The sequence below is a fragment of the Triturus cristatus genome, chromosome 6, assembly GCF_964204655.1.
Source record: "Triturus cristatus chromosome 6, aTriCri1.1, whole genome shotgun sequence".
Taxonomy (NCBI): Eukaryota; Metazoa; Chordata; class Amphibia; order Caudata; family Salamandridae; genus Triturus; species Triturus cristatus.
In genome coordinates, this window is record NC_140589.1 from 712,648,968 (window position 1) to 712,669,443 (window position 20,476).

General features: G+C 42.4%; 1 protein-coding gene across 2 annotated transcripts in view; it reads right to left on the reverse strand.

Moving 5' to 3' along the window:
• Positions 1-20,476, reverse strand: part of ARMC2 (armadillo repeat containing 2) — a 486,620-nt gene that overhangs the window by 263,708 nt on the left and 202,436 nt on the right. For both annotated transcript variants that reach the window (XM_085611202.1, XM_085611201.1), the window contains exons 8-9: positions 16,914-17,089; positions 5,984-6,086 (exon numbers count right to left, since the gene is read on the reverse strand). In XM_085611202.1, the coding sequence (XP_085467328.1) occupies positions 5,984-6,086; positions 16,914-17,089 (279 nt within the window). The remainder of the gene's footprint in view (positions 1-5,983; positions 6,087-16,913; positions 17,090-20,476) is intronic.

Below are 20,476 nucleotides of genomic sequence, written 5' to 3' on the forward strand. Positions count from 1 at the left end.
GCTGCTGCTGCTGTGGCTGTCTGTATGTACGAAAGGTAGACCTTCCGAAGCCCCTGTACCTCTTGAATGAGCCTCTTGGCTGAGTTTGAAGGCCCAAAAGATTTAGCCGTGGCCTTACTCTCCTTAAATCTTTCCAGCGTAGCATCCGCTTTCTTGCCAAAAAGACCAGAGCCATCAAAAGGCAAGTCCAAGAGTGTTGACTGGACATCAGGGGAAAATTCCAATGACTTAAGCCACGCACTCCTCCTAGTGGCAACAGAAGATCCCATGACTCTTGCTACCGAGTCAGCAGTGTCCAATCCACTCTGCATCACCTGACGCGCCGCAGCCTGGGCATCCGAAATGATCTCATTATAACCAACCCTATCCTCCTCTGATAGTTTTGGGCCTAGCTGCTTTGCTGAGTCCATGAGAGCATGTATATAACGTCCCAAGAGACAGGTGGCATTTGTTGATTTAAGGGCCATGCTGGCCGAAGAAAATACCTTTTTGGCCGACTGATCCAGTTTCTTTGCTTCCCTGTCACTCAGGACCTGGGGAAACGAACCTGACGATTTTCTTGAACATGCAGCCTGAACAACCAGACTTTCAGGAGATGGGTGAGACGTTAAAAATTCTTTGTCCCCCGGAGCTGCCCTATACCTCCTGGCAATGACTTTAGAAACTGCCGAAGGATAAAAGGGCTTACGCCAACCCTGCATCACTGGCTCTATGATGGCATCGGTTAAAAGGGAGCAGATGCTCAGAAACAGCAGGGGGAGAGTGCAGAACTTTCGTTAAGATGTTTGGTTTGAACTCTGCAGAAGGCAATTGCAGATCTAAAAGTTCAGCTGCTTTTCTTATAACAGCATGGTATGGAGCCACATCCTTTGAAGGGGCATCAGAAGGAGGAGTAATCTCCCATTCAGGTGACAAGTCCAGGCCACTAGCCTCCTTTAACTCCTCAAAAACATCGTCTGATTCCATGAGTTCCCCTTCCTCTACCTCCTCCATCAGGTATCTTTGCTCATCCAGCACCCTCTGAGCCTCCCTCCTAGACCTGATTTTCACAACCGGCGTCGGCTGCGCTGTGACTGAATCCGACGGCGCCGGAGCCGGCGTCGAACGTGGATCCAAAGGGGCAGCCGGCGTCGAACGAGGTCGAGTCGGCGCCGGTGAAGAAGGGAGTGGCGTCGATGTCCTCGGCGCCGGTAGATGCCAAGTCGGCGTCGCCGGAAAAAATGGCATAAAGGGAGCCTGAGGATAGGCTTGGGGAACTCCCAAACTGAAGGCCATAGGAACCATAGGACCCGAAGGTGCACCAGAGGGGTACATGGCTCTGGAGAATACTCCATACATCGCATTAAGATAATGCGTGGGGTCCTGACCTGGTCCTGGAAATGCAGGATATTGCTCAGGCATCACCGGACTCGGGCTGACCAGCGCCGACAGTGGAATCAGCGGAGCCGAAGGCTCACACGGGGCCGGAGGCTCTTCACATGGAACCGGGGACTAAGCCGGTGCCGGAGATGGAGCCGGCGTCGGAGATGGAGCCGGGGCCGGAGCCGGAGAATGTTCCGGTGAAGCCACAGGTGAGGACAGGCCAATAGGTGAATCCGGAGCGGGCGAGGGAGACACAAGGTCCTTACGGCGTCGGGAGGGCGATGTCGATCTCGGAGCCGCATCCTTATCCGAGTGACGTCGAGATGAATGCCTCCTCTTCTTCTTGTGCTTCCTGGATTTGGAAGCATGCCCCGAAGTCGACTTCGACGCCGACCTCGATCTCGACCTTGACCTCGATTTTCTCCGGCCTCTTTTTTCTTTCTTCATCCTCGCGATGAAAAGCTTTGCTTCCCTCTTCTTAAGAGCCTTGGAACTCATCTTGCGGCAGCAAGAACATCCCTCGACATCATGATCCGATGACAGGCACCACACACAGTCGTCATGCGGATCCGTTAGGGACATGTGTTTCCCACATTCACGACAGGGTTAAATCCTGACTTCTTCGTCGACATTTCTGCAGAAGAAGACAAGAGAAACCAGCAGAAAACAAAGTAACCAGAATAGCTACAGAGAGAGATTCCCGAAATCCGTTGGCGTCGACGGCGCGGAAAAAAGGGAACTGACGTCATCACGCCGACGAGGTCTTCTTATGGAGCCGGTGACGCCAGCAGAGTCGCGAGCAGAGCCGTGTCTCTGTGACGTCGTCTTCGACCTCATCGGCGTGGACTGCTACAAAAGTTTCCGAATGTTGCTGGCGCAGGGGATATTCACAAGGTGAGGAATCACAAGGTGAGGAATCCACTGGCAGATGTATCCATCAGAAACAAAGACTTTGAGCTTTCTGTGATAAAATCTATCACTCTGTTCCACCTTGTTTCTTTATGTAATACAAAGTAGTCATGCTGCCTGTTCTTATGAGTTCTCAGTGGTTGGCAATCTGGGACAGTAAAGCTTTCATTGCCTATCTCACTGCTCTCAACCCTAAAATGCTGATGGGATTATGTATCTCTTCTGTTGACCAAAGGCTACTAGTAGCAAGATCTTGGAGATGAGATACCCATCTATGGAGGGACGCGTCTCCAGTCAGTCGGAACTGAAGGTCTTCCAAGTACAGGTCCTGTCCTGCAAAGATGCTGGATGGGTCAGTCCACCATGAACTCTGTTTCACCTTGGTAGTCAAAGAAGTAATTGTGTCCCAATGTCCTGTCACTTATCGCCACTGCCAATATAGTGGTTTTTGGAGGACACTTTAGGAGGCAGCATGGAGGGATAGGAGGAATGCAAGATGTCAACCTCCTTCACATGTTCTCATATTTGATAACTGAAAGTCATGTTAAGTTGCTGAGCACCTTTGCGAACAACAATAACTTGTTGACCCCTTTCAAGAGAAAGGTAAGCTTTGAGAGAAGGCTTGCAGATGTGATATTTTAGGAATACAATTTGCTGTTGTGGTAGTATTATTGATTTTTTAATCTTTCGAGTCAGATCCAGTTCACTTACCAGGTGTTCAGTGGAATTTATCACCTGGTTCATGTATTCAGGTCATGGGCCTTTGATGAGCAGTCATCTAGGTAGGGAAACACCATTACTCTTTGCTGTGCTGTCACGACTGCTGTACATATGGTGAAAAGTCTGGGGGAAGAACTAAGATCTAACAGCAATGCTTTTTACTGAAATGGCGGACTGTTGTACCCACAGGGACCTGCTTTTCCTGGAATGAACTGGAATAAGAAAGTAGACTTCCTCTAGGGCAAGGGGTGCAAGGAATTCTCCCTTAATGATCAACTAGAATACATCAAGGAAAGAGACCATTTGGAAGGATTGGTTTTATAAATCTGTTGAGAGCCCTCAGGTGTAGAATGATGTGCCATTCCCTCAATTTCTTTCACACCAAATAGATCCTTGAATAAAATCGGTGATTGCCCTGGAACTTTGGTATTGTCCCTATTCCCATTTTCTTATGAAGTTTTATTTCCGCCTGAAAGGTTTTCAAATGTAGATGGCGCTTCTTTTTAGGTGGTGTAAAAGAAGGCATGCAAATGAATTCTATGATGTTGCCATCTCGGATAATACCCACTACCCAATGTTATAATATAAAAGACTGGAAAAAATGCCCGTATTTTCCCTCTTATTGACTTTGATGTCGAGAGGGAAGGGTGACCTGAGAAGTTAGGCTCAATGTATTTGGTCCTTTGATTTGCCAGATGTGGAACCTTTACTCTTCGCAGGGCACACACACTGGATTGCCATTGGAAGCCACACTGGTATGAGGTGGTGGGTGGTTGGTAGAAATATTGTTACTGCTGAAAAAGTAAAGAAGATGTATACCCACAGTGGTAGTGAAATTGTACTTATTTTATTGGAAGTTCTGTTTCTGTTGCATAGAGCCATACAACTGGGCTGCGTCAGTGTCTGCTTTAATTGCCTGCAGTGCTTCATCCACATGCTTTTCAAAAAGCTGTTGGTCATCAAAAGGGAAATCTAGCACTTTCAATTGTAAGTTACACAACACATTGTCCTCATCCCGCACCACAGCCTTGGCCTACCAATGCCGGTGCCATTGACTCCAGTTCGTCAGCCGACTACAGTGCTTCAGCAACAAGGACCCCGCTGCTTGCACCGTGAACTGCCAGCACCGCGACGACCACCGCATCTCTTTGCTCCGCAGCCCTGGTCTCGCCGACACTGCTGGACGACCGCCACTGAGCTGCTGCCTGCACCGCGACCTGAGGGCACAGCATGCAGCACCGCTGCACTTTGCACCGCAGCCCTGACGCCTGCCGACACCGGCGCTCCCGACTTCAACCATGAGGAGTTCAATCTGCAACACGTGTGACTTCAAGGGACCGACGACTCCTGCACTGACCTCCGGAACTGACGACAGACGACGCCGGCTCTTCGGAGCTCAACGAGAGGTTGCCCACACCCTGCATTTCTAAAGGTACTGTTTTGCGGGTCTTCCCGACACCATAGCTGGCCCTCGACGCCGCGGTCAGCCAGAACTGTTTGAGTTTGTTGTTCACGATACCATGATAGCTATCGACTTCAAGGAACTGTATTTTAAGCATATGTTTGATTATTGAGATTCTTTCAAACTGTATTGTGAATTTTTATCATTTTTGGTCTTGTTTGCACAGATAAAATATTGGTTATTTTTCTAAACCTGGTGTGGTGTCCTTTTGTAGTGTGTTTTCACTGTGTTACTGTTGGTTATGTGCAAATGCTTTACACACTGCCTCTGAGATAAGCCTGACTGCTCATGCCAAGCTACCAAGGGGGTGAGCAGGGGTTATTTTAGGAGTGTAACTCCCTTATCCTGAATAGGAAGAAGGGTCCCTACTTGGACAGGGTAACAACCTGCCAACTAGAGACCCCCATTTCTAATAGTGTGCATTTACACACTGCTCTGTTAACAATGACTACCGAGGATTTAAACACTGATGACTGGAAATGTTCCAGCATCTGAATCGATAAAATATACACTGCTAGAGAATTACTTTAAACGTAAACAATGTGACAGCAATTACAGCTTAACCTAGTACTGACTATGGTGTACATGTTGGTACAAGCCCTTGAAACTTGTAAGAGAGCTGCCATACCTGTTCCCTAATCAGTGGATCGAAGAGAAAGCAGAGGGAAATGTTATGCACGTTCACATGAAGTCAACCTTTTGACTATCACTGCAAAATCTCTTGCAGGACCACTAAGAAGCAGCATTCTGTCATGATGAATGTGCCACGGAAGAATTGTTATTACAGACTGAGGACATATTTCCAATTCAGGTGAAATGAATTGGTTATATATTAAATTTCAGAAACATACACTGACACGGAGGACAACTTCATAGACAGATTCAACTGGTAATGTGAGAAGAGCTTTATCAATTAACAGAACTAAAATCTCAGACTGACAGAAAGCTCAAGGCATTAAGACATCCTTGGAAGATATCTGCCCATGTTCAAAAGTTTAAATCCTGGTGACTTGGCTCTGACTTTCATCTTTCCAAGGTTGATAAAAGAAGTACCATTCTGTTGGGTAAGAAACATTTTTTATCTGTCAATGATGGCACAAGACCACTTAGAGTGAACATACACAGTACAAATGTGCCTGTTAGTTTAAGTTATTTCACTTGTAAGGTTAACTGGGTCAGAAAATAATATATATTGCGCATCACAGTACCTGGCCTCTCCGAGTCAACCTTAAAAATAACACTATCACTTTGACTATGTTGAAGTTAAAATGTTAGTGAGATTCTAATTCAATAGCAGTGAAATCACTGTTGAGAGAATTATCTTTCAGGACACCAACTCAAATGACAATAGGCTAAAATACTAAATTAACATGTGTAATGTCTACTTTTAATTTGTTGTTTCCTTTTCACTAAAGACGTTTAATTTGTTTATATTACCATGAAAATTGCATTTCAAATACAAAAATAACTGACATTATGAGTATAACTTTACAGCTTTTATAACAGCCTAATTAAAAAGGTAATACGTACCCAATATGCTGTCATTTTGAAACAGAGAGTCATTGTTTTCACTTCGGCTTATTTTAAATACAAGTTTGCATATGTTAAGAAGATTTTTTCCACTCACTTTAAGCTGAAAAAGGCAAATGTGGACATAATCACAATGAAAACCAGTACAGATATAATATAGACATTCTTATAGAAAATATGTAGAAATAATGACAACTGTTTCTGCAAAAGAAAACTTAACTTTAGCATTGTCACAATGTGCAGGTTAGGTAGCTCTACAAGAAACATTCTATCCTGGTTTCTGTATTGATTCCTACTTATTTGGCACTTTCTATTAAAGAAGAAAAGCAATGATTAAAGCCCCAAGAATTCAAAAACTGTTAATGGCATATGACACTTATTCTGAACACTTTTAAAGTAAATTATGGGCCATATCACATAAAGTGGGCATAGGGAAAGCAGAGTTAAGAAACAGTGTCTGTCATACGCTTGGGATGACTAGTGTCTTAACTAGATGACTAGCTGGAAAAGCGCTAGATTAACACCTTAGAAAGTGGGAAATGGATGCTTGTCACAGGAACTTTCAAGGTGTGTGCTACTGTTTACTAGAATTTCTTTTTTTTTTTTTATAAATATTTTTATTTGCATTTTCCACCAATACAATAACCATAAACATGTCACATTTGGTCGCAGTCGTGCACTGACAAGTATATATGAACTACTTTTTACTAGAAATGAACTAGCATTTATTGCCACATTTAAGGTGGACAACAGAAAATCACAAAATATCACACACAAAACAGCATAACACAATAAAACATATCAGGGCACATTCCAACAACAATCAAAACAGAACACAACCACAGCACAACACAACTAGATCATATTGCAGTGATACAGCACAAACAAACATAAAAAACAGAACACACCACCACAAATAAGTGCCACACAACAAATATGCACGCCCTTTCTTGTCACACATTAACATCTCTAGAATTCTGTTTTCATAATACGGAGGTAAAAGGTGTTTGGAGCAAGGACTGCCTTAGCTTAACACCAAGTACATGACATAGCAAGAGTCAAAGACGTTTTCTGATCAGCCCAATATGCCAGGTTATGCAATATTTCATTGAAGAATGTGTTATAAAGGTTTGGGACAGTAGCAGCTCGTAAAAAAGAATACTTGGTGTGTAGGGCGCTGGTTCACATGCCTATTTCTCTGGGAGACTTTAATCAGATTTGGTCATGAGCTTCCTGGAATTGGCTTTTTTTTCTTTTGAGTTTTATATAGCTCAACTTCGACCCGAAGATATCAGTGTGCTTAACATGAGCACCAGTTGCGTACAGACGAACACATTCATTTTGTTAGGCACGGGGAGATTTAGTGATTTGCCCAAAATCACAGGATGTTGAGCGTCCCTGACGAGACTCAAACCCGGTTCCCTAGCTTCAAAGTCGACCGCTCTAGCCATTATGCCACATCTTCCAAAACCTCTGGCTCCCCTACGGATGTGATTCCAATTAGAATGCGGCAACCTCTGGCTGGTACATGGTCTGAAATCTTATGCTCCATCTGTAACACCACCTTGCTAACAGGGTCGGTTCGAGCAGACTGGAAAAAAGCCTCGGTGGTGCCCCTTCTAAAGAAAAGAAAAAAAAGCCTTCAGCAAATCCCAATATTATTCGTAAATTTCAGCCTTTTTCACAACACCAGTTTCCTGCTAAAATCCTAGAGAAGCATGTGAATTCTAGTCTCTCAGGTTACTGCAAGATTAAGGATATATTGGATCCTACCTAATGTGGCTTTCATCTGATGCATGGAACAGAAGCCGCATTGGTTTCGGTCGATAAGGGGAACTTTGTGGCCTTTGTATAATTGATCAATCGGCTACGTTCAACACGGTCTCCCATGAGATTTTGATCTCCAGGTTGCCCAATATCAGAATAGAGGGAACAGCATTAAGATGGTGTGCATCCTATCTCAAAAATAGAGCTCAGACGATTCACCTTCCGCCGTTTCACTCTGAGTTTCATCGAGCCAAACAGGGATAGTCTCAGGGTCCCACTCTATTTAATATCTATTTGAGGCTGCTAGTTTAGCTACTTCATATTCAGGGGTTGGTCTCCTTGAATTATGCAGACGACACCCAAATAATAATATCAGTGGATTCAAGGGTGTCTGCTCCCTATGACAGCTTCCATCAGTGTATGCACAAAATCACTAACTGGTTAACCTAGTGTACTCCCCCAGACTTCTGGCCTTCTCAATTAATTTTTCCGACAGTGGGATCACCTGTGGTTATGAACTTTGGGTTTTTCTTTGATAGTGATTTATCCTTATCCTCTCACATCAATAGGAAGGCATCCACTTGCTTTTCACTACTTAAAGTGCTCCAGAAGTTATTACCACTCCTTCCTGCTGAACACAGATTATCCAAGTATCCATTTTTAGTTGATTAGATTATGGGAATTCCTTGTTTCTTGGTTCTCCAGATTATTTGATCAACTGCCTATCTTGTATACAAAGTGCTGCGGCACGCCTGGCCCTCTCACTTCCAAAAGCTTCATCGGTCACCTCAGAGCTAAAAAAAAATTACATTGGCTTCCTGTGCCTAAAAGGGTTCTCTTTAAATTTTTGTGTTTTGTTCATAAAGCTTCTTATAAGGTTGGGTTGGTGTACCTGTGGGACAAGTTTATTTGGTATCCCCGGCTGCTATTTGTGTTCCACTGAGGCTAATCTTTTGCTGCAGCCCAACTTTAGACTCTCTCGGGCTGGCACAAGGTGTTTTCGGCACCGGCATCTCGCCTCTAGAATACCCTGCCAAATATCTCTGTGGAGGACTGCGGATCTCAGTCAATTCACAAAGCTGCTCAAAATCCATCTGTTTACTGTGTAATCTGATGTCTAGTGGGAAAATGGGTCTGTTAAACTCAGCACCAGGATGCCTCTGCAGGCAATTGTGTGCATTAGAAGTGACTTGATTGACTGATTGATTGATTAATTTACATGGTATCTTCCTAAATATTCTTAAAACAAACGCTTTTATGTGCATCAGTGGATTAACATTGTACACAACAGTAAGAACTCTATTTTTGTCATCTATCACATTTCCATCTCACCAACCAAATTAGGGCCTGATTTAACGTTTGGGGGACAGATGTAATAAAGTGGATGGGTTATCTGTAACGTTTGTGACAAAGGTGCCCATCCGCCAAACTCGAGATCAGGCTATTAAATTTCCACCAGCTCCTCCCCAATAGAGATTCAGATTTTTCTGGAGCTAATGCTTCCAAATTATTTTAATCTAGATATCAATGAGGAGCACATCCCATCGTTGGCAGGCTCAGCTTTTATTACCCCATTTGTTCTAAACAAGAGCTATTGATTTTGTGGCATTTTACAAATTTTGGACTGTTTATATGCATGTTTATATAATGACTTGACAGAAATAATTATAAAAATAGCCTCTTCTAGAGTGTGATGTGTGAAATTTATTTAGCTTTGAAGTAAACAGCTGAGGGAGGGAATAATTTAAAGACTCCATATAAAATAACATTTTAATAATTTTCAAAACCAAAGAATACCATGCATGTGGCAGCCTATTTTATATAAATATCAAACATGGGGGGTGCAAGCTGTGAGTTAAAGCTTGAATCAGCTGAAGTATGAGGAAATGTCAACTGATGAAATACACTTAGCAGAGCTATAGTGGCATGTCAGGAAGTGTTGAGATAGTGGCACTTGTGTGAAAAACATGGGATTTGCTATAGTCAGCGTCATTTCTGCAACTGCATATTTACATTTTAAAAAGTCAATGGATGTGAAAGTGACATGCATACTTCTGATAATGCGCTGAAAATGTCAATTGAGCAGAACAAAACTCTAGACAAATATAATAAAATTAAATTTAAGGTAGTGTTGCAGAGACGGACTAAAAGGCAGGTAGAGCTAAAGCTGAAGTTCTAGTCAGTGCAGCAGTGAAACTTTGGCTTCACCCTTACACGTCATAAATATGCAATATATACGTACACTAAGCATTACATACTTTGTGTATGCTAACATTATTAATGTAAGGTGCTGCACTTAAATTCAGTACTGAAGTGCATTAACTGTAGAACAAAAAATTCATACACACTGTGTGCCTTACCTTTATTATTAGAGATTGGCTAAAATCATCTGCCCACTATTAGAATGTATTTACTTTAGACACGAGAAAGATTTAAATAAACGAGCGCACTAATGTTTTCACATTTGCATTTATAATGTAGTTCTCACTTGCAGTTATATTCATGTATTTCAAGTTAAATTGCATTCACTTGTAGAGCTACCTGAACCTAATGCTGAATTGATATACTGACTTATTTGTAGCCGTACATGTACATATGAGCACCTATTAAATATGCACCATTGAATCATATGGTCACTAATTGACCTGAGTAGGACTGCATTGCTTTCTGCGTAAAACATTGCTTTTCCATTTCTGCTTGTATACCTTTTTTCCTTACAGGTACGCTCACATAGTTTGTTAGTATGAGAATAGATGTAACACTGTATTGATTATAGAGAGTCTGAGAAGAGAACCTTTACAAAGAACATGGAGAGCCAGAGTGTTAACTGACAGTTCCTAGTAATGTATCGAAGAAATGCAGGCATACTCAAGGTCAATATCATTCACAGGTCTGGTCTGGGAGAATCTGCTAATGTGGCAGCTCACAACGTGAAAATTGAAAGGACAATGGAGCCCCTGATGGTGTGATCAAGGGGTGTTACCCAGAAGATTTGTGGGATATTAAATGGTGTTCTCACTTGTTGAGGTTGGCGAGTTTTCCTTTGGAATTTGATAGGTACAGACCTCTATGTTTTCCCCTTCGATTCTATGCTAAGTGTGACTTAGGCCAACACTTAGGGACAGATGTACGAAGTTTTTAGCATGCACAAACTAGTCTTAGACCCGTTTGCGCATGCTAAAAAGCATGGGCCCATGTACAAAGAGTATTTTGCGAGTCGCAAATAAATTGCGACTCGCAAAATACTGTTTTGCAACTCTCTATTAGGAAGGGGCGTTGCCTCCCTAATAGCGACCGCAAAGCTATGCATTAATGTTTTAAAACCGCAATTGCGGTCGCAAAACACTCGCAAATTACCACCTACTTCAAGTAGTTGGTAATGCATTAGTAGATGGGAAGGGTCCCCTGAGGACCCTTTCCCTTTGTAAATGCATGCAATATTATTTTTTAAGGGCAGGCAGTGGTCCCAGGGACCACTCCCTGCCTTGAAAAAATGAAACAAAAACGTTTCATTTTGTCTTTTTTAAATGCATCCCGTTTTCCTTTAAGAAAAACAGGATGCATTAAAAAAAAAAAAGCTGCTTTATTTAAAAACAGTCCCAGACATAGTGTTCTGAGCCCAGCAGGCCACCATCCATGGAAGGGCCTGTCATTCCCAATGGGCTCGCAAAATGCGAGAGGCTCATTAATATTTATGAGCCTCGCAATTTGAAACTCCATTGGGAATTGCAAACAGTGTTAGACACAGTGTTGTATATGCCAGATAGCACCTCGCAAATTGCGAGTCGCAAATGGGACTCAATTTGCGAGGCGCTATTTGGCAGGTCGTACATCTGGCCCTTATTTCCCTATCCTAGAAGGCTCTTGACCCAGCTTCTGCAGTGCTGACACCTTCCTGAAATGTTCCCTCTTTCTGCATTTCCCCAATTGTTTTGAGACTAGATTTAGTCACTTTTGATGGTTTTAGGCTCTAAATGAAATACTTTTAGACATTATTTGTGGTTGAGATAGAGGATCTGAGACTCTTCTCTGAGCATCAGATTCGACTGTTAATCTTTTTTAATTGCTGTAACTGAAAATCTTGTTTGACTCATGCTGATGCGCCTAAACTTCTTTAGGAGGTTTGGCTATCCGGTTGTTATTCTGTACCTTTACAGCATGGTATTGAGATTCATGTACATTACCCTAACTACTAACCTGTAATAAAACCTCTTGACTTTATTTACTGATTTATGGTCCGTATTGTGTAGCGCAATGGGTTACAATGTTAATTAGATGTGTTTGGCTAATGCACTCCCTTCACCTCTCAGTCGACAAAGAAAAGACCTATTGGATAATGCTTGGCAAGAGGTTGGCCCAGCTCTGGATCAAGTAGTGGCATGTCCAACAGACTTGGACAAGTGGCTGATTTTTGAAGAGCTGTAGGCCCGCAGAGGGTGGAACAGAGAGCCAATGACGGTTGCTGCAGTCCCATCTGAATCGGGGATTAGAGAGGCCACAGATGCAAGGAGTCAAAGGCAAGGAGGTGAAATCCACAAACCATAACCTGATAGGTCAAAAGTGAGAAGGACCTCTGTGTCACCCAGCACTGTTGTATCAGGTCTGATGGGGCAGAGGGTATCAATAGCTATGAGGAATCGAGGGTCCCAGGTGAGAGACGTTCCCAGACTCTGAGGCCGCATTACAGGACACCTGATACAAAGAGAGGAGGCTCACATTGATTTCCAAATGGCATAGTAGCCCAGAAGGAGGAAACCTCATCTTTGTGGGAATGGTCCCAATTGACCCAACAATTATACCCTGAGACGACAGTCAGGGTACACTTAAGTGCCACAGCAGGATGGGCTCTCAAATGATCTGCTAGTTGGCAGCAGGGAAGGGGGATAATTTGAGTATTAATCCCCCAGGCCCCCAAAGATACTTTAAAGAATTGAAGCCTGACAAGAATATCTATGGTACAATAAAGAAATTTTCACAGTAGCAACAACAATTTAAGCAAAATTAAAATTAAAGCAGCATTCACATTACCACGTTGAAGATTTGCAAGAAATGCAATTTATTACAAATATGAATATGCAATTCAGACGTGGCAACACAGTTGCTTTTTCATCACCAAATTGTTCTAATATTTACGAGAAAGGTGCTCAGGTGCGGGAAAAAGGGGATGGAGTGTTGTTGGTCAAAGTGAAATCGTGAGGAGGGTGGACAAGGAAAAGCTAGTGTGACATATATCCATCACATTTTCATAAAGATACTGATCCGGCCAAACAAAAGTCAGTTGTTCCAATACATCACATAGCATTCCATGAACACTGTTATTGAATTACAGTTGTCAAGGCTTGTGAGCTAGTTGTAGTCAACGTTTCGACCCCTATGAAGTTAGCTAGGAGAATCCAGCCTTAGGGTGGGGTCTTCTTCAGGACTGTGAGGATAGGGAGCACCTAATTTTGCATCCAGGGTGTATCTGTGGGCTGGGCAGTCTTATAGAAATTGGGCTCACCAGAGCTGTGTATGAAAAAGGGGGGCAGTACGGCCATCCGTGCGCATACTCGGTGGCGAACTGTTTGTCAATTGATCCTAAGCAGTTCCCCGATTTAATTGTCTTGGATTGCATCCGTCCGGCTCAAATTCTGCTGCCAGAATGACAAGAATATCTAGACACGCCTGGAGGGACCCTGCGAGGTGCATTCACAACTTCTGCTGTCTGTAGAAATGAAGAAGACAGCAACGAGGAGTCATGGCGTCTCATAGGGGTGAAGCAGGGGAAATGCAAGGAGAAGAGACGAAAACTCCAAGAAGAGATGGATATTCAAATGAAAGAGGCATATCACACACAAGCAATAACACTCCTAAGCAGTTCCCCAATTTAATGGTCTTGGATTGCATCCGTCCGGCTCAAATTCTGCTGCCAGAATGACAAGAATATCTAGACACGCCTGGAGGGACCCTGTGAGGTGCATTCACAACTTCTGCTGTCTGTAGAAATGAAGAAGACAGCAAAGAGGAGTCATGGCGTCTCATAGGGGTGAAGCAGGGGAAATGCAAGGAGAAGAGACTAAAACTGCAAGAAGAGATGGATATTCAAATGAAAGAGGCATATCACAGACAAGCAATAACACTCTAACATAGTCTAAATTTAAGAGGCCTAAAAAACACTAGCATAACGAATGGCAACAAAGTGCCACTACTGGTCCTCAATCCCCTGAAAGACCACAAGAGAAATATCGTGGTTCTGAGGAGACCGACCCATCTACTCAAAAAAGGCTGGCCCAGAATGAGAGAGAAATTGTTTCCTCTACAATTTTTCATTTTCAGTTTACATTTACAAACACAGGGTGCAAGAGATGGTCACTGATGACAAAGCAATCCCTGAAATACTCAGCAAATTCTGGCAGGACCTCTACAGAGAAGTATCGGTTTCATCTCGTGTAGTACAGACCTGCTTGTATCACAAGATTGTACCTGAATGGGCTGAGCTCTAGATAACCCTATTATAAAAGAGGAAGTTATAAATACTATCCATAACCTAAACTGGGGACTCCACTATAATGCATTGGCCCTAATACTAACAAAACTTTACAATGGCTTTGGGGAATCTTGAGAAATAACTGACACTAGGTAAGGCGCTGCTGTGGTTATGATCCCTAAACAGGGTAAGGAAGCATCTATGCACACCTCATACAGACCTACCTCTCTTCTTAATATAGACAAAAAGCTCTTCATGAGTATCTTGCAGCACCGTTAGGGTTCCTCCTGCCAGAGATTCTAGACCCGGGCCTAGAAAGCTTTGTCCCAGGCTGTCAATACAGCAACACCACCAAGAAAATCCTGCGTATCCTAGAGCGCACCCAAAGTAAATGTCACAGTGTCCTACTGCTTGTGTTGAATGCAGACAATGCAACAGAGTTGCCTGGACATACATGGAATGGGTATTCTACACACTTGATTTAACAGTATTTCATGAAGTGGTTTATGGTGAGCTATCACACACCAACAACCTACATTAGTGTCAATGGCATTACATTATCAACCATCGCTACTGAAGACGGTATCTGCTAGTGATGCCCTCTCTCACAGCTCCTGTTCGCAATCAGCCAGGAGGGCATTGGCAAATTCAATTATAAGTAGGAATGATATAAGAGATTTGGCAAGGGGCTGACACATTTAAACTTATGTTTGTGGATGATATCACAGTATCCTTGTCAGATCCATTGATGCCCACGCCCACTCTTTTGGAGGATCTAGAAGCCTACCACACCATATCAACTTTTAACATCAACATTGAGAAATTCAAAGCACTGTTGCTTAACCCACCACCTCAACAAATCGAGGTCATGCGTAAATTAAAACCCATCTTTTGGAACTCCATGATGATAACAGACCTAGGCATGCAAATAAACCCCACTAAACACAGGTTACAATTCTTAACTATTCCCAATTATTACTGATCTAGAGCTAAGTGGCCACTGAGACAAAACCCTAATTTCAATAAAAACTGTATTTAATACAGAAGGATGGCTGATCACCAATTAGAGGTACTTCTTGAATATTTCCCAAATGATAAGGCAAACAAACCTCAGTCTTCTGCTACAAATACACCTCAATGTCTTCTGTGTCATTTATAAAGCCCTTCACTCAAAGAATCCAAACACCAACTGTTACATCTCTGACAGTGCTCAAACACCAAGCATTTCTTTATTAGTCACGCTTGAAATTCTTAAGACTTGCAAAAGCTTCATACAGAAATAGGCTTTGTCTTCATATGATCCAAAACATTTGAACAACATCCTTTGACATCTTGAATTAACTCCGTTCCTCCCGCACTTCAGGAAAAGTATCAAGAGACCCCCCTCTTCACTATCTCTCTCTAACCCAGGGACTGATCTTTCTGAGTGTATTCTTAATTGCACTACTCCAGTTTTTTACTTCCCTTTTTGTGTTACTTTTTTCCCCTTTTTTAACATACAGGGCCTGATTTAAGGTTTGACAGACAGGACGCTCAGTCTCGTTTGTGATGGAGTATCCCGTATGCCTAAGTATAAATTAGACCCTTACTTTCCACCTTCTTGTCCCATTTTTTGCTATCTTTTTTCCTTTCCTCTTTTTTTTTTTGGGGAGAAACCCCATACTTTCTTATTTGGTTTTCCTTCACATTTATTTTTCACCCTGGACCCTACTTATTTTTTGGCTGTTTATTTCTTTTGTTTTAAGGGCTGTACCTCATTTTCCCTCATCCTACCATCTTCTTTTTCTGTGCTTTTTTTCTAATTTTTGATTTATTTCAACATCTTTTTTCAATTTTTAGATTTTTATGTTGAAGTTTGCAAATGTGCATTTTTTTGAGCACCAATAACATTTTAAAGTAATAGATTGGGAAGTAAAAGGTTTTGAGCTAATACCCTATTAAAATGCCTCTTTGTGTCTCTACAGTTTTACATTTGGGCCATATCCACCATGTTTAATGATTTATTTGAACTGATGATGGAAAGGATCAGTGTAACTCTAAACCGAGCTGCCCTCTGGGTCAAGTTAGTGATCTATAAATACACACATTCATGTTTTCTTAAGTGTGAATACAGTATAAAAGGTTTGTATGTGGGTGCAAAGAGTATGGATTGGGGACAAGAGCATGTGGATGAGTGTGTGTGGACTGGGGGAGAGAGTGAATATCTGGGTTTGGAAAGTGAATGGTGCGAGAGAATAGATGGCATATGAGAGTAGTCGGATCAAGAGAGGGAGAGAGGTGTAAAAGGAGGTGCAGAGAGCAAGACAGTTCAAAATTCAATAATCTTTGAGAGACTGCGTAGGTTACTGGGATGCGTTCTAAGCATTAAAGTGAAATCCACTCAAAATATGGAGAACCAAGTGAGTGCAGGTATCTGGAGCCAAAGGGGTTTCAATTTGATCAGACAGATGTGTGGTATACTGTGTTGACATAAATGAAATTAGTACAATATGAGATTGAGGCAGTATAAACAAACTCATGCTACACTTACTACCTGCCCCATCAAGGTATTTGGCCTGAATACTAGGCATATAAGTACAATACAAACTAGCAAGAGAAAAGAAACAAAGACTATCTCATTTAACTTTATATGATGTAGCGTATAAATCAATCCTATTCTGTTGCATTTCAGACATTCAAGAGAAATACATAACTCACAGCCAATATTAGTTTAGCCAGTCTCAGGCCTAGTAAGTCTGAACCGAGTTCCACTAGCTTGAACAATGTCTTCAGAATAACAGCTCTCCTCTTGCACCTTTTTCCAAGAAGATGTCCTTCTTCCAGGGCTTGATGGAGACCGGAGCAGAGATGACATAGATCATCCTGATTGCCTTCTGACAGAGAGAATATAAGCATGAAGTAATACAATGAACATGTGGCTAAACCATTACCCAATTAGGCACAAACTCTAGTTCACGAGATAACCAAATGAAGGTAAGAATAAAAATAAGCTTGCCAATCAATATTGCTCCCAGAGCTTGGAGTCGTTTGTGATTTACTGGTCTATAAATCTTATCACATTCAAAGCAAAATGCAGACTAAAATATCTTTTGTGGCTGCCATACTAGATAGTACACATTAGACACTACATGCGACACAACAGCAATGATACCAGCCTGACACTCTAACATACATTTAATTTTCTCCAGTCCTTCCACATATGCACTCTGCTTTCCCTCGCTTAAAAAGTTAGTGTACCACCAGCGGCTTAGCAATGCCTGTGCAAATAGCATCAGTCTTCTTATAGAGGAAAAACAAGATACTTATCGTCAGTAACGCCTTATCTGGCAGAGGCTATTTAAAGCTTCAGATTCCTTACCTTTTGAACTTCCCCAACGGACGATGCTGATGACTGGACTGGAGCAGATCGATGCCACCTACCAGCATGCAGCCACCTACCAGCATGCAGTGGTACTTCTCACAAATTATTTTCCGGATCCAGTCTGACACCAGGGGAAATTCAAAAGGTAAGGAATCTGCGGCCAGAAGTCTCTATCAGATGTATAGATTTACTATTCCTAACTCCACATCTACGTACCTTGAAGATATATGTGTCTTTAAGGTGGGTCAGTTAAGTTAGGTAAAGAAATTCTTGACATACTTACCTTTCGATATTTCAACCTTGATATTCTGGTCATGAGAATTCATGCCATCAAGAGTCCCATCTTGATATTCCAGGGGCACAATGTAAGCAAAGTACCATATCTTCAGCTTACAATGAGTTTAATACCAGAAATGAAAATAAGTTACTTACCTGTAACTGTAGTTCTCCATCATTGGAATCTTTCAGAGATTTCTAGAACAATGTGCAGTAGAAATCTGAAGGGCTGGAGCTTCTCACAGGAGGGTTCTGGAGGGCTGGGCAACCTGATTGGTTAAAACCTATATTTGGTCTCTCCTGTAATGAGGACTATGATATGTTGTCTAAGGGATCCACAGGCTTTCTTGTTTATGTTTAACTTTGCAATGCTATCATAATGTACCAAGGACTCCCATTTTGACGACGTGGAATGATTCAAACATGTAAATCTATGAAAGTTCCAATACTTGAGTAAGTGTAGAAAAGTGTAGCCAAATACAGGAACCCTGGATGCCCCATCATTCTTACAGAATAAGATCCCTTCAGTTGGTGGTCAGGCCCACTACTCAACTTAGGCACTGAGTGGCAAAAATCTTATTAATAAATGGGGGTATAGGTGACAAAATCAACTTGAATTATTTTACTTATTGCAATTGCCTCCTGACTTATCCAGATGCCAGGTATTGTACATTAATAACACAATTGTCCAGGACTTAATTCATACACATCAACCAATGGTACTATGCCAGCACCAAGTGCCCAATTAGGATATTATTTATCTAGTCTTCTGAAGGAAAGCTGGAAGGTTCCACAAAAATAGAATTACAATCTGTTGTTTGTCTATGAATTTGTGATCGCAAAGATTCAAACACAAGTTCAGATTCTTCTAGGAATACTAGTCAGAATATTGTTTATATCGAGCATCCAGAAAAAAGTCTAATTTTTGTATTCAGAAGACCACTTGGGGTGTGAACATTCTCCAAAATTAAATTGGCTCATATCCAAAGATTTACAGATGCACATTGACCTGAGGTGGGGGTGACATGGATTATGGTAAGCTCACAGATATGGGTGGCAGGGAGAAGTGAGGGGGCACCGGGGTGAGTGTCAAAGAATGGACTTGGACCCAGACTCCCTGAGCCCCATTAGGGGGTTCGATCGGAGAACTGGGTGCTCCACAGGGGAGTGAACTTTATTCACTGTTGTTATGTGGTTACAAGGGGAGAGACGTTTGATCCACGAATATCACCTAATATACTCTTACACGCCTACCATACATACACATGCCTGGGCATACATTACACTCTGAGAGCCTCAGGGGATGAGGCTTTGTCTCTTCAGGATTATAGTGGTAAAGTTATAAGCTTTAATGTGAGAGGGCTAAATGCCCTGGTTAAGCGCTTAGCCTTACTTTCTTTCCTGCGAGAGATGGACTACGATGTCTATCTACTGCAGGAAACACATCTTATTAAACAGGATTGGTCAAAGCTCAATTCCCGCTGGTTTACTAGTATTTATCTCTGGACCCAAAAAGTCAGGAAGAGTGGTGATTTTGTTTGCTAAAATGTTTCAAGGGAAAAAGATAGAAACATTGATAGACATACCCGGACAACTCCTAGCGATGCGCATAAACTCCTGGTGATACGCATATTGCTTGGACCCACTACTCTCACATTAGGCTCAATATATGCCCCACACAAAAATCAGGAAACATTCCTCAAATCTGCTCTCACTCAGGTCTAGCATGCCCAGATAAAACATACAGATTGGAGGGGATATTAACATAGTATCAACATAGGTATGGACTCATATCTGGGCAGATCGCCAAAAAGGTGGGGCAAACCGGGACACTCTCGAGTACGAGCCTTCACTGGCTGCGGGACCTGGGGCTTGTTGACAAATGGTGTGAACTGCACCCAACGGAACTACACTTTTGTCTCAGCCTCCCGTCAGACTTATGCTGGGCTGGATTACTTCCTGGGGACCACACACATCCATCACAAACCATAAGAGCCAAAAATGCGACATCCGGCCTTTCTGATCACTTGCCTATCACAATTGAATGACGGGCGGCACCCATGAACACACCTGCACAAACATGGAGACTTAATGACAATCTACTGAAACACGGGCAAGTGATAGACACTATCAAACAGAGCACTGAAGACTTTCTAAACGTTAATAATATTCCTTACATGACCATCCCGATACTGTGGGACACAATGAAAGCAGTTATTCAAGGAGAAATTATCTCACAAGCAGCACAATTTAATAGAGAGCGATATGATAAGAGACTAAGCTAGAGCGAAGGTTGCAGACCTGGAGAGACACATAAACAAACAGCGTTCAAACGCATATGGCGTAAACTCAAATTTTCAGGACAATGACTCATGGCACTAGAGTCTGGTAAGGAAGAACGGAGGCTAAAACAATGCTACTGTACAGAAGGCATAAACGCAGGCCGTCTACTAGCCTGCAAGTTAAGAGCAAAACGACAGGATAGCACCATAGAGCTTATAACTACACAAACGCGGGAGAGACAGTGAGGGATACTACTAGCAAAGCCAACACATTTTGTAGTTTTTATGCAAGGCTTTACACAGCCGACCCCCCCCCAATCTTCTTCCGACATTGACCGACA